Source organism: Mus musculus, chromosome 10, assembly GCF_000001635.26.
Source record: "Mus musculus strain C57BL/6J chromosome 10, GRCm38.p6 C57BL/6J".
Classification (NCBI taxonomy): domain Eukaryota; kingdom Metazoa; phylum Chordata; class Mammalia; order Rodentia; family Muridae; genus Mus; species Mus musculus.
Genome location: NC_000076.6, coordinates 86,113,603 through 86,129,551, shown reverse-complemented (window position 1 = coordinate 86,129,551; position 15,949 = coordinate 86,113,603). Strand labels below are relative to the sequence as shown.

Sequence of the window (15,949 nt, the reverse complement as noted above, 5' to 3'; positions counted from 1 at the left end):
CCCACCATAATTCCTTCTTTTGTGAAGTGAAGATAATGATAGTGGTATCAGCGTCACATCACGTGCTGATTGTAAGGATTAAGAGCAACTTTGCTCTTCTTCTTTGCTCATATTCTAGTTCAGTGCTGGGACAAGTGCGCACTCAGTGGATATTAGACGACAGTAGAATGGTGGAAGCCTGAACCCGCTCTGAGGACCCCAAACCCAGCTGAAGTAAGCAGGAGATGACTACACATCATCAGCTGTCAGAGTTCACTTGGCTGCAAATTCAGTCTGAGTCAAACAAGTGTCAGGCTGCCAAGCGCTTACCTCAGCAAATGAGAAATATGCATAGATGAAAATGGGCTCAGCTGCATTACCCATTGTAAAAATAAAGTTTATAACCACCAGAGTAGCTAAAAATGAAAAGATTAATAACACTAATTGTTGGCAAGGACCCAGAATCTATTGCTTCGAAGTTGAAGACGGAGAAGTTCTTTTGGTGTAGCTGGCTCTATATGCATCACATACAACAACACAAAGTGGCTGTCATAGTAGTTTTGATTTTAACTTCCAAAACTCATGTATCTGTTAACAGTAACAAAATTACAGTGTATTCATGCAAGCTAAAGGTTTCGGGAATACAAGGAAACTAAACTACTTACTTGTACAGTATAAGTGAATCTCACATTGTCGAGGAAACCAAGTCAGATACTTAGGAATTCTGGTTTTGATCATTTCATTCACATGAAGTTGAAAGCCCCAAGGAAAACTATAGTTTTTTAGGTTCCTATAGTTAACTGGGATAATTTTAGGTGATAAAAGATTTAGGATTTAGAAGGGCAAGTCTGGAGCTTAGTAGTCGAATACTTTCATGACATACACAACTCCCCAGATCATCTCCAGCACTGCAAAACAAACAAGTTAGAATAGAAGTTATCTTCAGGACCAGTGTTTGCTGAGCTGAGTTTTAAGTGGGCAACGTTCTTGACCTGGTGGTCAAGAATGGCTACAGCGATGTTTGCTTTGTGTCTATTCACAGAATTGTCTGTTGTGTTGTGTGTCCTTTCCCATAGGTGTATTAGATTTCAAAATACCATAAGGTTTTAAACTAGAAGAGACTCTGGGGATATAGGCCTGGATCTGTGATATCCAGAACAAAGGAAGAGGCTACAGCTAGAAGTGTGTGTTCAATTCTTGATTGTGCTCTAATTCTGGGAGTTAAAGGAAGACACTGACATACTGGGGAGTGAAGAATAACTAACAAAGGAATGTGCTATCTAGTCCTGGAGGACCAGAGATGCTGTAAGCAGCATTTTCAAAACATGAAGCATGAATAAGGAAGCTTAGACCTGTGGTTTCTACATTCATCTGGTGAGCAAGGCAGGAGAAAAAGTCAGGGTCAGGCTTGTTGAAGGAGCAACTTTGTAGCAATAAGAACACTAGAGACTGTCCAACTTCTCAAGTGGGGTGTTCTTACCATTATACAGGCAGTGTCTTAGCAGATGTCCAAGCCCCTAAAATTCAGACAAATATGTAGGTGCAAAGAGTTTGCTATTTCTCACAGGTAACTTCACACAAAGGCCTCATAGTTCCAAATATGAGGGCTCCAACCTGTAATCCCCATACCAGGGATGTTAAGGCAGAACGATTGCTATAAGTTAGAGACTAAGCTGAGCTGCATAGTTTAGCCTACTACATACCTAGTTGGGCTATGTAGTGGGACATTTTCTCAAAACGAACAGAAAATGGCACCTCTGGTAGATCCCTGTATTACTCTTCATTGATGAGTTTCTATAGCTTGAATTAATTGAAAGGAATAGTGTAATATATCTCCATTTGAAGGAATTTAGAATCACCATGGAAAATCCAGGTCTGGATGTATCTATGAGGGTGGTTTCCAGAAAAGTTAACCCCAAGAGAAGAGACTCCCCCTGAATGTGAGCAGCACCGTGCCTTAGGCTGGGGTTTCAGACTAGATAAACAGGAGGAAGCAAACTGAGCACTAGAACCCATCTCTCTCTGCTTCCTAACTGTGGATGCACCATAACCAGCTGTGTCAAGCTCCCCCCACCATGACCTCCCATGCTGTGAATCAAAATAAGCCCTTCGGTGCTGACACAGATTATGTCAGTCATTTTTGCCACAGCAATGAAAAAAGCTATTACACCATCGCAGCATTAAAGGTCAAGTTCAAGGCATCTCCTGGGGAGGCTGAGGCAGAGGGATGCCCTGAGACCCCAGGAATTAGAGGCTAGCCTAGAGAATATAGCGCGACCTACTTTCAAACAAGAAACAATGGAAGAGTCAAGTCTACGTCCCAGGTGCAATGTGGGGAAAGCATGTAGAATATTTCACCAGGTCTCTGACATGAGTCTGCACTCCCCATACACTGGTTATATGCACTTAAATCTCTACATCTCTAACACAGAAGTAATAAAGTCCCACCTGGGGTTATAGTGACACCACAATCAATACATCAGTCCTGCTTAGGAAGGTGACAGTTAACGCTGGTATATGATTACTGTAAGAGAGCTTCAAAGTCCATCTGCAAATATAAACCATTATTTTGATTAACCGCTTACTGAGTTAAAATAAGCAGGAGAACCCGAAGTCCTAACTCTTCCTGCTGCATAGCTACATAAAGGGTGTTGTCCCTCTAAAAGAAGTATCAGGCAGTGAATGGCAGAGCTGAAGCACTCTAGAGAGAGTCTGTCTGTTCCAGAGGACCAGGTGTCGGCCCCAGGTGCAGCGCCTCCAGCAGCCCCAGCATCTCACGTACTCCAACTTGTCCTCGTTCACTGCTGTCATCAGTTCCAAGCAACCCGGAACCCAGATCCCTTCCCTTAGGCTGACTCATGTAGCCAGCTTTCCCAGCTGTCTGCTCTTCAAGTGGGCGGCGGCGGCGGTGGCCCTAGACCTCCCTGCTGGAGAAGGAGAAGGAGATAAGTGAGTGGAGGAATAGGACCCAAGGGAACAGTTAAGAAATCATAAGATTCTCCTGACACTGGGAGTCTGCCAGAAAGGAGAATCATCTGTGCCTTGTGGTCAGCGGAAGCCTGTAGGGTGTGAGTGACGTGGCTTGCAGGACCAAGGCCTGGCTTCTATGAATAAGGGTAATCCATTGTATATTTCTGTCCATATGTATTTCACACTTGAACGCACATACAACTTATAGGCTCCTGCCTTTGGATTTTAAAACATGACCCTTCTGAATGCTCAGTGCTGGAGGGAACAGGCATTCTATGGCTCTGTTAACTTGTTCTGTATCATATGAAAGACAGAGTCCTCCAGACTGAGAGCTCACTAGCAAGGATTTAAGGCTACAATCTTCCCTTGCATTGGGTTATCTTCCACTGGCACATCCTTGGTTCACTGGAAAGAGCCTTGTCCTAGGTTCAAACCTTGTCCTTAGCTTGTCCTGGCAGCCTCTCCATCCCTGGAGTCTGCACTGCTCCTGTGGACCTGTCATTTAAACATAAATGTGGCATCCCTATACATGCATAGGCCTTGGTTTTACTTATCCATCACTTGAGGACCAGTAAGGCCAAGAACATCAAAGTGGCATGTGGCTATGGAGTGGGGAAGAAAGCTGTGGAGAGACATGATTTCCAGCTCCAGTATCTCTTACTTGTGAGCCCATTGCCTCTGCCATTTGCCATCACTGGAAACTTGAGAAAAATGTCTAAACTTCCCAGGACTTCAATCTCACTGAGATGGCCCAGAGCAGATTTTGGTAGTGAGCTAAGGAGGAGAGAGAACACATTAACAATTTCTACATATGTGGCATCTATGTCCCAAAATGCATCATCTGAACCCCCCAAGTCTCCCTGGGCATTAGATCTAAGCCCTGATTCTCACAGGTCCCTCAGGGACATCCTACCAAGGTCACAGATTAGCAGATCAGAGGCAGGGCACTGGAGAGATTGCATGATGGGCAAAGTGCTTTCTGGGTAAGCATGAAGACCTGAGTTCAGATTCCCCAGCATCCATGTAAAAGCTAGGTGTGGTGGCTCCTGTCTGTAACTGTGATGTACTGGGAACAGAGACAAATGGATCCCAGGGGCTCTCCGGCCAGACTGGTCTAGCCAAAACAGTGAGCTCCAGATTCAGTGAGAAACCCTGTCCGGAAAATAAGGAAAAGGGTGGTAGAGGGAGACATTTGACCTTGGTATCTAACTTCCACTCATGCACGCACACACACACACACACACACACACACCAGGGTCAGAATCAAGGTCATCAGGTCTTACAGTTTCCTCTTCTTGCTGCCTGGTAAGGAGGTATCACTGCCCCTGGTGTTTCACAGAGCCCACTCAGGACTTGGTGGGTACAGTCACTGACCCATGCTCAAGCTCATGTCCCTCACTGGTACACCTACAGATCAGTGCCTATTCTGCACTGGGGTGAGAGAATCAATACAACCTAATCCCTGCCCTCAAAAAATTATAGAGAGACCATCTCCAGTGTAAGTAAGGGTAAAGCCTGGGTGATGGCACTGTAATCCCAGTATACAGGAGGCTAAGGTAGTAGGGTCATGAGTTCAAGGCTAGCCTGAGCTTTTCAATGAGACAGTATCTCAAAAGTAAATAAATTTACAATCCTTTGACATGGAGCACGATGAAAGACTATGCAAAGAGCATGGAACTTAAAGGATAGAATGTAATCCCACCTAGGACATGGGGTCTGTTAACATGGTGGAATCTCTAAAGCAGGTTATAGCTGAAAGACCGCTGTTTTACATGGTATGGAAATGTTTTGAGCAGGGCACAGCATGATCGTAACAGTTCCATAGGTGGCTTAGTTCATTTGTGATATGAGAGACCACAAGGAGCACCCTGATGGAATCAGGTCTTCCAAAAATAAGGCAAAGAGCCAGCCTCGATGGAGTGTTGATGTTTAAGAGATTTCACAAGCCCCACTTGGGAGCATGCAGCACCTTTGAGAGGAGCACTGACCTTTCATGGAAGAATGGCAATCGTTTTCTGGTCTACGGACCTCCTGCCAGCCAACAAGATTCATCTCAAGAGAATGAAGAATAAACCAATGCCTTCCAAGGCTAGGTTTCAAAAGAGTGTGTGCCCTACCACCTTCATGCCCTATTTGTCGTGGGCACAGAGGCCTAGGAACAGCCTCCTATAGGAGGAGTAAGAATAAATAGCCAGTTCTAGCCAGTTCTTATGGATGTTGACACACAGAGACTCTCCAGGAAATGCATCATAGATTTAAAAACAAAACCCATCTTGGAGCAGTTTAGATTTCTGTTTCGTTTCTGCTTTCCTGGCAGTGTTTGCCAGCCCATCCTGACACTGTGTGTAACAAAAGCCCACAGTGGCCTTTCTGTCAGAGCCTCGGAGAAAGGAGTTCAACATGAGGACTGGCTCCCACACTCCTCACCCCGGGCAGTCATAAATAATAGAGAAATTATAGACTGCAGGCTAGGGAGGTGCCTGGACTGGCAAGATGCTGGTCTTAGAAACCTGAGGGCCAAGAATCTATGTTTGGGGTTTTGTTTTCTTAAAGCCAGAGGTGGGAGCATGCATTCATCTTCTCGGTGTCAGGGAGACAGAGACAGGCAGATCCCAGCTGCCAGTCTAGCTGAGGTACTCGTTCCAGTCTGATGGGAGACCCTATCTCAGAAGACAAGGTGAAAGGCTCCTGAGGTACAACACCCAGACTGACCTCTGGTCTCCACATACATGTAAATGCATGTGCATACCAAAGAGAGAGAAAAGGAGAGAGAGAGACAGAGAGAGACACAGAGAGAAAAGAGATAGAAAGAGACAGAGGCAAAGAGAATAGAATAGAATAGAATAGAATAGAATAGAATAGAATAGAATAGAACAGAATACAATAGAATAGAAATTAAGAGTTTCTTAAGGCAGATATGCTATCAAATCTATTTTACCAGTGAGATGAACTAAGACCAAGAAGAAGTTCATCTCAAAAAGCTGCACAGGAAATGCCCATGTTGTTTCCTTGTGTTCTGATGCCAGTGCTCAAGGAGGTCAGCTTCCAGGAAGTTCTAGCAGCCCACTCAGAACACAGCCTGGTGTCTGTTGAGCCTTTCCCTAGACAGATTCTCAGGAAGACTACTATAGTCTTACTATCAGCCCACAGGAGCAGTGATGTCCTCAGACAACCACCTGCCTTCCTGGCGTCACAGCACAGACAGCTGCACAGTGAGCTTCCTGGAAGGGAAACCAGTCACAACTCTGGCTTCTTGGAAATAGCAGGAGTTTGGGGAAGCTGGCAGTTTGGTTTGTCCAGGAAGGCCAGGAAGATATAATGTGGATTTAATGTGTTTGGGAGTGTACGCATGCATGTTTGGGATTGGAGAAACATGTTCTCACTCTCAGAAGCCACTAAGCCTGGATGCTTGAGGCGGCAATGGCAGATCCTGTGTCTGTCACCCTGACTTCTAGCCTCCACCCTAAGAATTATCCCACCAACACCCCTTCCAGGGAGAGGCCTGAAATACAAGGGAGACCTAGTGCTGAGATAATAAATGCTACCCAGCCTTTTGAGCAACAAGGCACTTGAACATGGTGGTGTGTATGCAAAGATTCCACTGGAAGCTAATGGGTAGGGTCTGAGGTTCCCATTCACCTACAAGACAAGGACAGCAGCATTGACATCGGTTAGGATATACTCAGTGATAGTTCTAGTAGGTCTGACTCTAGAGTCAGGCAGACCCAAGCTCCTCCACAGCCCTGTCAATCAAGTGTGCCTCAGAAGAAGATCACCCCTCACAAGTCCCTTTCGGTTGGCCCCAGCACCAGATCACCTTGGGCGTGGAGTCTGCAGACACCCCTAAGGTCCCCAGAGCACTCTCCACAGGATCTTAGGACCTCTGGTGAGTGGAACACAACTTCTGTTCCAATCCAATCACGCGGGACCTGAGACAGCATTAATTAGTGAAGCAGAAAACCCAGACTGACCAGGGTCACAAGTCCGTTCTGGTTGGCCCCAGCACCGGGTCACCTTGGGCACGGAGTTGGAAGACACCCACAAGGTCCCCAGAGCACTCTCCGCGGGATCTTAGGACGTCTGGTGAATGGAACACAACTTCTGCCAGGAGGCAGGTTTGAACACCAGATATCTGGGCACCTTCCCTGCAAGAGGAGAGCTTGCTACAGAGAGTGCTCTGACCACTGAAACTCAGGAGAGAGCTAGTCTCCCAGATCTGCTGATAGAGACTAACAGAATCACAAGAGGAGCAAGCTCTAACCAGAGACAACTATAACAACTGACTCCAGAGAATACCAGATGGTGAGAGGCAAACATAAGAATCTTATAACAGAAGCCAAGACCACTCACCATCATCAGAACACAACACTCCCACCCCACCCAGTCCTGGGCACCCCAACAAACACGAAAAGATAGACCCGGATTTAAAAGCATATCTCATAATGATGATAGAGGACATCAAGAAGGACTTTAATAACTCACTTAAAGAAATACAGGAAAACACTGCTAAAGAGTTACAAGTCCTTAAAGAAAAACACGAAAACACAATCAAACAGGTAGAGTCCTTAAAGAAAAAGAGGAAAGCATATCCAAACAGGTGATGGAAATGAACAAAACCATACTAGACCTAAAAAGTGAAGTAGACACAATAAAGAAAACCCAAAATGAGGAAACTCTACAGATAGAAATCCTAGGAAAGAAATCTGGAACCATAGATGCAAGCATCAGCAACAGAATACAAGAGATGGAAGAGAGAATCTCAGGTGCAGAAGATTACATAGAGAACATCTGCACAACAATCAAAGAAAATGCAAAATGCAAAAAGATCCTAACTCAAAACATCCAGGAAATCCAGGACACAATGAGAAGAACAAACCTACGGATAATAGGAGTAGATGAGAATGAAGATTTTCAACTTAAAGGGCCAGCAAATATCTTCAACAAAATAATAGAAGAAAACTTCCCAAACTTAAAGAAAGAGATGCCCATGAACATACAAGAAGCCTACAGAACTCCAAACAGACTGGACCAGGAAAGAAATTCCTCCCAACACATAATAATCAGAACAACAAATGCACTAAATAAAGATAGAATATTAAAAGCAGTAAGGGAAAAAGGTCAAGTAACATATAAAGGCAGGCCTATCAGAATTACACCAGACTTTTCATCAGAGACTGTGAAAGCCAGAAGATCCTGGACAGAAGTTATACAGACACTAAGAGAACACAAATGCCAGCCCAGGCTACTATACCAGGCCAAACTCTCAATTACCATAGATGGAGAAACCAAAGTATTCCAAGACAAAACCGAATTCACACATTATCTTTCCACGAATCCAGCCCTTCAAAGGATAATAACAGAAAAAAACCAATACAAGGACAGAAACCACGTCCTAGCAAAAACAAGAAAGTAATCCTTCAACAAACCAAAAAGAAGACAGCCACAAGAACAGAATGCCAACTCTAACAACAAAAATGATAGGAGGCAACAATTACTTTTCCTTAATATCTCTTAATAAAAATGGACTCAATTCCCCAATAAAAAGACATAGACTAACAGACTGGCTACACAAACAGGACCCAACATTTTGCTGCTTACAGGATACCCATCTCAGGGGAAAACACAGACACTACCTCAGAGTGATAGTCTGAAGAAACAAGCTGGAGTAGCCATTCTAATATCGAATAAAATCAACTTCCAACCCAAAGTTATCAAAAAAGACAAGGAGGGACACTTCATACTCATCAAAGGTAAAATCCTCCAAGAGGAACTCTCAATTCTGAATATATATGCTCCAAATCCAAGGGCAGCCACATTCATTAAAGAAACTTTAGTAAAGCTCAAAGCACACATTGTACCTCACGCAATAATAGTGGGAGACTTCAACACACCACTTTCATCAATTGACAGATTGTGGAAACAGAAACTAAACAGTGACACAGTGAAACTAAAAGAAGTTATGAAACAAATGGATTTAACAGATATCTACAGAACATTTTATCCTAAAACAAAAGGATATACCTTCTTCTCAGCACCTCATAGTACCTTCTCCAAAATTGACCATATAATTGGTCACAAAACAGGCCTCAACAGATACAAAAATATTGAAATTGTCCCATGCATCTTATCAGATCACCATGGACTAAGGCTGCTCTTCAATAACAGCTTAAATAATAGAAAGGCAACATTCACGTGGAAACTGGACAACACTCTTCTCAATGATACCTTGGTCAAGGAAGGAATAAAGAAAGAAATTAAAGACTTTTTAGAGTTTAATGAAAATGAAGACACAACATACCCAAACTTATGGGACACAATAAAAGCATTTCTAAGAGGGAAACTCATAGCTCTGAGTGCCTCCAAAAAGATACTAGAGAGAGCACACACTAGCAGCTTGACAACACACCTAAAAGCTCTAGAACAAAAGGAAGCAAATTCACCCAAGAGGAGTAGACAGCAGGAAATAATCAAACTCAGGGGCGAAATCAACCAAGTGGAAACAAGAAGAACTATTCAAAGAATCAACCAATCGAGGAGCTGGTTCTTTGAGAAAATCAACAAGATAGATAAATCCTTAGCCAGACTCACGAGAGGGCACAGGGACAGCATCCTAATTAACAGAATCAGAAATTAAAAGGGAGACATAGCAACAGATCCTGAAGAAATCCAAATCACCATCAGATCCTTCTACAAAAGGCTATACTCAACAAAACTGGAAAACCTGGATGAAATGGACAAATTTCTAGACAGATACCAAGGAGCAAAGTTAAATCAGGATCAAGTTAATGATTTAAACAGTCCCATATCCCCTAAAGAAATAGAAGAAGTCGTTAATAGTCTCCCAACCAAAAAAAGCCCAGGACCAGATTGGTTTAGTGCAGAGTTCTCTCAGACCTTCAAAGAAGATCTAATTCCAGTTCTGCACAAGCTATTCCACAAAATAGAAGTAGAAATTAATCTACCCAACTCATTCTAAGAAGCCACAATTACTCTGATACCTAAACTACAGAAAGATCCAACAAAGATAGAGAACTTCAGACCAATTTCCATTATGAATATTGATGCAAAAATACTCAATAAAATTCTCGCTATCCGAATCCAAGAATACATTAAAACAATCATCCATCCTGACCAAGTAGGTTTTATTCTAGGGATGCAGCGATGGCTTAATATACGGAAATCCATCAACGTAATCCATTATATAAACAAACTCAAAGACAAAAACCACATGATCATCTCGTTAGATGCGGAGAAAGCATTTGACAAGATCCAACACCCATTCATGATAAAAGTCTTGGAAAGATCAGGAAGTCAAGGCCCATACCTGAACATGATAAAAGCAATCTACCCCAAACCAGTAGCCAACATCAAAGTAAATGATGAGAAGCTGGAAGCAACCCCACTAAAATCAGAGACTAGACAAGGCTGCCCACTTTCTCCCTACCTATTCAACATTGTACTTGAAGTCCTAGCCAGAGCAATTCGACAACAAAAGGAGATCAAGGGGATACAAATTGGAAAGGAAGAGGTCAAAATATCACTTTTAGCAGATGATATGATAGTATATATAAGTGACCCTAAAAATTCCACCAGAGAACTCCTAAACCTGATAAGCAGCTTCGGTGAAGTGGCTGGATATAAAATTAACTCAAACAAGTCAATGGCCTTTCTCTACACAAAGAATAAACAGGCTGAGAAAGAAATTAGGGAATCAAAACCCATCTCAATAGCCACAAATAATATAAAATACCTTGGCGTGACTCTAACTAAGGAAGTGAAAGATCTGTATGATAAGAACTTCAAGTCTCTAAAGAGAGAAATTAAAGAAGAACTCAGAAGATGGAAAGATCTCCCATGCTCATGGATTGGCAGGATCAACATTGTAAAAATGGCTATCTTGCTAAAAGCAATCTACAGATTCAATGCAATCCCCATCAAAATTCCAACTCAATTCTTCAACGAATTAGAAAGAGAAATCTGCAAATTCATCTGGAATAACAAAAAACCTAGGATAGCAAAAACTCTTCTCAAGGAAAAAAGAACCTCTGGTGGAATCACCATGCCTGACCTAAAGCTATACTACAGAGCAATTGTGATAAAAACTGCACGGTACTGGTATAGCGACAGACAAGTAGACCAATGGAATAGAATTGAAGACCCAGAAATGAACCCACACACCTATGGTCACTTGATCTTCGACAGGGAGCTAAAACCATCCAGTGGAAAAAAGACAGCATTTTCAACAAATGGTGCAGGCACAACTGGCGGTTATCATGTAGAAGAATGCGAATTGATCCATTCCTATCTCCTTGTACTAAGGTCATATCTAAGTGGATCAAGGAACTCCACATAAAACCAGAGACACTGAAACTTATAGAGGAGAAAGTGGGGAAAAGCCTCGAAGATATGGGCAAAGGGGAAAAATTCCTGAATAGAACAGCAATGGCTTATGCTGTAAGATTGAGAATTGACAAATGGGACCTCATAAAATTGCAAAGCTTCTGTAAGGCAAAGGACACCATCAATAAGACAAAAAGGTCACCAACAGACTGGGAAAGGATCTTTAACTATCCTAAATCAGATAGGGGACTAATATCTAGTATATATAAAGAACTGAAGAAGGTGGACTCCAGAACATCAGATAACCCCATTAAAAAATGGGGCTCAGAGCTAAACAAAGAATTCTCAAATGAGGAATACCGAATGGCTTAGAAACACCTGAAAAAATGTTCAGCATCCTTAATCGTCAGGGAAATACAAATCAAAACAGCCCTGAGATTTCATCTCACACCAGTCAGAATGGCTAAGATCAAATATTCAGGTGACAGCAGATGCTGGTGAGGACGTGGAAAAAGAGGAACACTCCTCCATTGCTGGTGGGATTGCAAGCTTGTACAACCACTCTGGAAATCAGTCTGGTGGTTCCTTAGAAAATTGGACATAGTACTACCGAAGGATCCCGCAATACCTCTCCTGCGCATATATCCAGAAGATGTTCCAACTGGTAAGAAAGACACATGCTCCACTATGTTTATAGCAGCCTTGTTTATAATAGCCAGAAGCTGGAACGGACCCAGATGCCCCTCAACAGAGGAATGGATACAGAAAATGTGGTACATTTACACAATGGAGTACTACTCAGCTATTAAAAAGAATGAATTTATGAAATTCCTAGGCAAATGGATTGACCTGGAGGGCATCTTCCTGAGTGAGGTAACCCAATCACAAAAGAACTCATATGATATGTGCTCACTGATAAGTGGATATTAGCCCAGAAACTTAGAATACCCAAGATACAAGATACAAAGCACATGAAAGTCAAGAAGAACGAAGACCAAAGTGTGGACACTTTGCCCCTTCTTAGAATTGGGAACAAAACACCCATGGAAGGAGTTACAGAGACAAAGTTTGGAGCTGAGACAAAAGGATGGACCATCTAGAGACTACCATATCCGGGGATACATCCCATAATCAGCCTCCAAAAGCTGACACCATTGCATACACAAGCAAGATTTTGCTGAAAGGACCCTGATATAGCTGTCTCTTGAGAGACTATGCCGGGGCCTAGGAAACACAGAAGTGGATGATCACAGTCAGCTATTGGATGGATCACAGGGCCCCCAATGGAGGAGCTAGAGAAAGTATCCAAGGAGCTAAAGGGATCTGCAGCCCTATAGGTGGAACAACAATATGAACTAACCAGTACCCCCTGGAGCTCGTGTCTCTAGCTGCATATGTATCAGAAGATGGCCTAGCAGGCCATCAGTGGAAAGAGGCCCATTGGTCGTGCAAACTTTATATGCCTCAGTATAGGGGAACGACAGGGCCAAGAAGTGGGAGTGGGTGGGTAGGGGAGTGGGGGGGGGGTATGGGGGACTTTTGGTATAGCATTGGAAATGTAAATGAGGAAAATACCTAATTAAAAAAATTTAAAAAAAAAAAAAGAAGAAGACCACCCCTACTACCTGCAGCAGCAGCAGTAGCAGCAGGAACAACACTGGGAGCCTCTTTTAAAATGCAGAATTCAGACCTGCCACAGCCCTGCATCACTAACAGGCGACTCATATACTGTTATGCATGGCCAAAATTTTAGACCAGAGAATGCAATCTCAGATGGCCCAAGGGACCGGGAATTCCACAGTGAATCAGGAAATCCAGGGAGGGACATTGGTAACATAGAGCCACAGGCCATGCTAGCAGATAAGACAGCTACAACTCAGCTCCAGCCATTTAAGACTGCAAGGCCAGGAAGCCCCTGGGATACCTGATCTTCTCATCCTCTTACCATAAGTCTGTCCCCTGCTGTTTTTAAATCTTTGTGCCACCAGGTTGATGCCGCCAATTTCACATTATAGACATGGGGTTTGGAGTTGCCTTCACTTTGCTGATGTTCACTTACCTCCTCTAGATCTGCACTGCTTCCAAAACAGTCCTATGTAGACAGATCACCAGGAATGCCGTTAAAGTACAGATTCTGTCACCAGCCTAAGGGGGGCTTGGGAGCTGCTGCCGGGGCCTCTGTATTTCTAAGACGCCCACGGGGGATGTCAGGAATGTCAGTGTTTCTAGTCCATGATCTGGGTCAAAGGTCATAAACTTATATCTCACTCCACAATGGACATATGTTCGTGTTGCTGCTATCCCTTGCCCCTGAAGAACTAGGTAGCCATAGAGACACAGGTGAATGTGTCTTCCCATGGAGCTTTATGTTTGGACATTGAAATTCTAATTTCAGGGCCTGGAGACAGTTGCAAACCATATCATTCTTGCTGCATAAACATGAGGGCCCAGAGCCATGTAGGAAAAACAAGCAGGGTTTCATACTTGCAGAACCCGTGCTGAGGAGGTGGAGATGATAGTCAGATCCCTGTCGCTTGCTGGCCATCTAGACTAGCCAAATTAACAAGCTCCAAGTCATAGTGAGAGACTCTATCTGAAAACAAAAACAGAAAGGAAAGGAGGGAGGGAGGGAGGGAGGGAGGGAGGGAGGGAGGGAGGGAAAGAAAGAAAGAAAGAAAGCAAGCAAGCAAGCAGGGAGGGAGGGAGGGAGGGAGGGAGGGAGGGAGGGAGGGAGAAAAAGAAAGGAAGGAAGAAGGCAGGCAACCAAGTTTATGACCTAATATTCTAATGTCTACATATATACACAGCAGGTGCTTGTATATCCTGCCACTCCCATATACACAGTGTGTGCATGTGTAACCTCCTACGCATATACAAGGAAAGTTTTATTTAATGTCAGTTTAACATATTATAGAATATTGTTCATCTTTGTATTTATTTCAGGATTAAGAGTATAAACACCATCTCTGTTCTGTTTTGTGGAGAGTATGTGTGTATATATGTTTGTAAGTGGGTATGTATGTGTGTATGTATGGATGGAAGTATGTATGTATGTGTATATGTATTGTGTAAGTATGTATGTATGTACCTATGTGTGTGTAGTGTGTGTGTGTGTGTGTGTGTGTGTGTGTGTGTGTGTGCATGTATGTGTGTATGTATGTATCCTAATCTGGCATCAAACTTTGTGATTCACCAGCACCAGTCCCTTGATCTTTATCCCACTACTCTGGGCTTGTAAACACCAACTTTGAACTGCATCAAAATAGGCCACAGGCCTGTCTTAGCACTCAGGTATCAGTTAGCAGAACTCTGTTCAAGACCATTTTGAATTCTAAGACTGACCCTCCTTCTCACCTAGCAGATGACCAGCCAGGGTATATAAGATGTGCTCCTGTCTTCAGCTCTCTCCCTGCCTGGGCCAGGGCCCGGAGCAGTTGAAAACAAGTCCTTTTCCCTGCACAATGAGTAGGAACTGGGAGGAGGAGGTGTTGCCCGTGGGGCTGACATTTGTTCGGTGCCTCCCTTCCCTTCCATTCAATCTCACACTCAGCTCTGTGCAGTAAAAATGTGAGCTAAAGAATCAGTGACCCGAGCACTCATCACCAGCACCAGGAGATTTGATTTATTAAAAGCAAAAGAGGAAAGGAGTCCAAAACAATAAGCAAGATAATTAACTCCCAAATAGTCCATTAAACTTGCCATCATGGCCCTCCCCTCCTCTTCCCACCCCTGGCAGCGTCTAAACAGGCAGCAGGGTGTGACCATACTTTAGGCTCTGCTCTCTGGACTTCAGAAGGCTTGGAAGAAGGGCAAAGGGTTTGAGGGTTTGAGCCCAGTGGCTTGTGATGGCCTTAATGCTGGGATCCTTCCAGAATTTATAAGTTGGGCCTTTATGCGTCTCTCAAAGTCATGTTGGAGAGGCATGTCCTCGAGGAAGTGATTAGAACATGAGGGACCCACCCTCGTGAATAGAGTTACAAAAGAAGCCATGGAAATGCACTATCCCCTTCCACAGTGTGTAGACACAGGAAAAGGCTCCTCTATAAAACCCTCCTCATCTAGATCTTGGGTGTTCCAATCCAGAACTGTGAGTCATGGGTGACTGTTGTTCATCAATTGTACCGCCAAAGGTATTTTGTTATGGCAATCCAAAAAGCTAATGGCTCTTGCATTTATCTAATAAATATTGATAAATGTGATGCCCAACTATTTTAAGCTGAGGAGTTGGTGAATGCTTAGTGACTATTTCCGCAAATATATTTGTGAATTTTCTTGAATCTGTGATAAAATGCCTGACAGAAGTAACATAAGGGGAGAAAGGTGTATGAGGGAGGCCCAAGGTTCAGAGGGTCTCAGTCCATCATGACAGGGTGTTTCATGGCTGTGGGAGCCTGTGATAGACACTCCTCATATGAAAGCTGAGGATGTCAGTCAAACCCAGAAGCAACTGCAATCTACAAGAGCCCACTCCTAACGACCTTTTACTGAACCAGACTCCACCTCTTTTAGAATTCACGGTCTTCAAAATACCACCCTAAGATGGGGAACTGAGCATTCAAAATGTGAGCCTGTGGGAGGCTTTTCAGATCTAAACATTAATAAGGCACAGCCCAAGGCTACTGCAAGGCTCAGCAAACTGCTACTGCATCCAAATGCTATA

General features: G+C 43.5%; 1 protein-coding gene across 7 annotated transcripts in view; it reads left to right on the top strand.

The window, feature by feature from the left end:
* The window catches only part of Syn3 (synapsin III), a 450,181-nt gene that overhangs the window by 369,375 nt on the left and 64,857 nt on the right, over nucleotides 1-15,949 (top strand). Inside the window, exon 8 of one of the 7 annotated variants that reach the window (XM_030245101.1) lies at nucleotides 119-271. The exons of the other annotated variants lie outside the window; for them this stretch is intronic. Coding sequence (XP_030100961.1) covers nucleotides 119-166 — 48 coding nt within the window. The 3' untranslated portion in view covers nucleotides 167-271. Of the gene's footprint in view, nucleotides 1-118; nucleotides 272-15,949 lie in introns of those variants that run through there. 7 annotated transcript variants of the gene reach the window in all.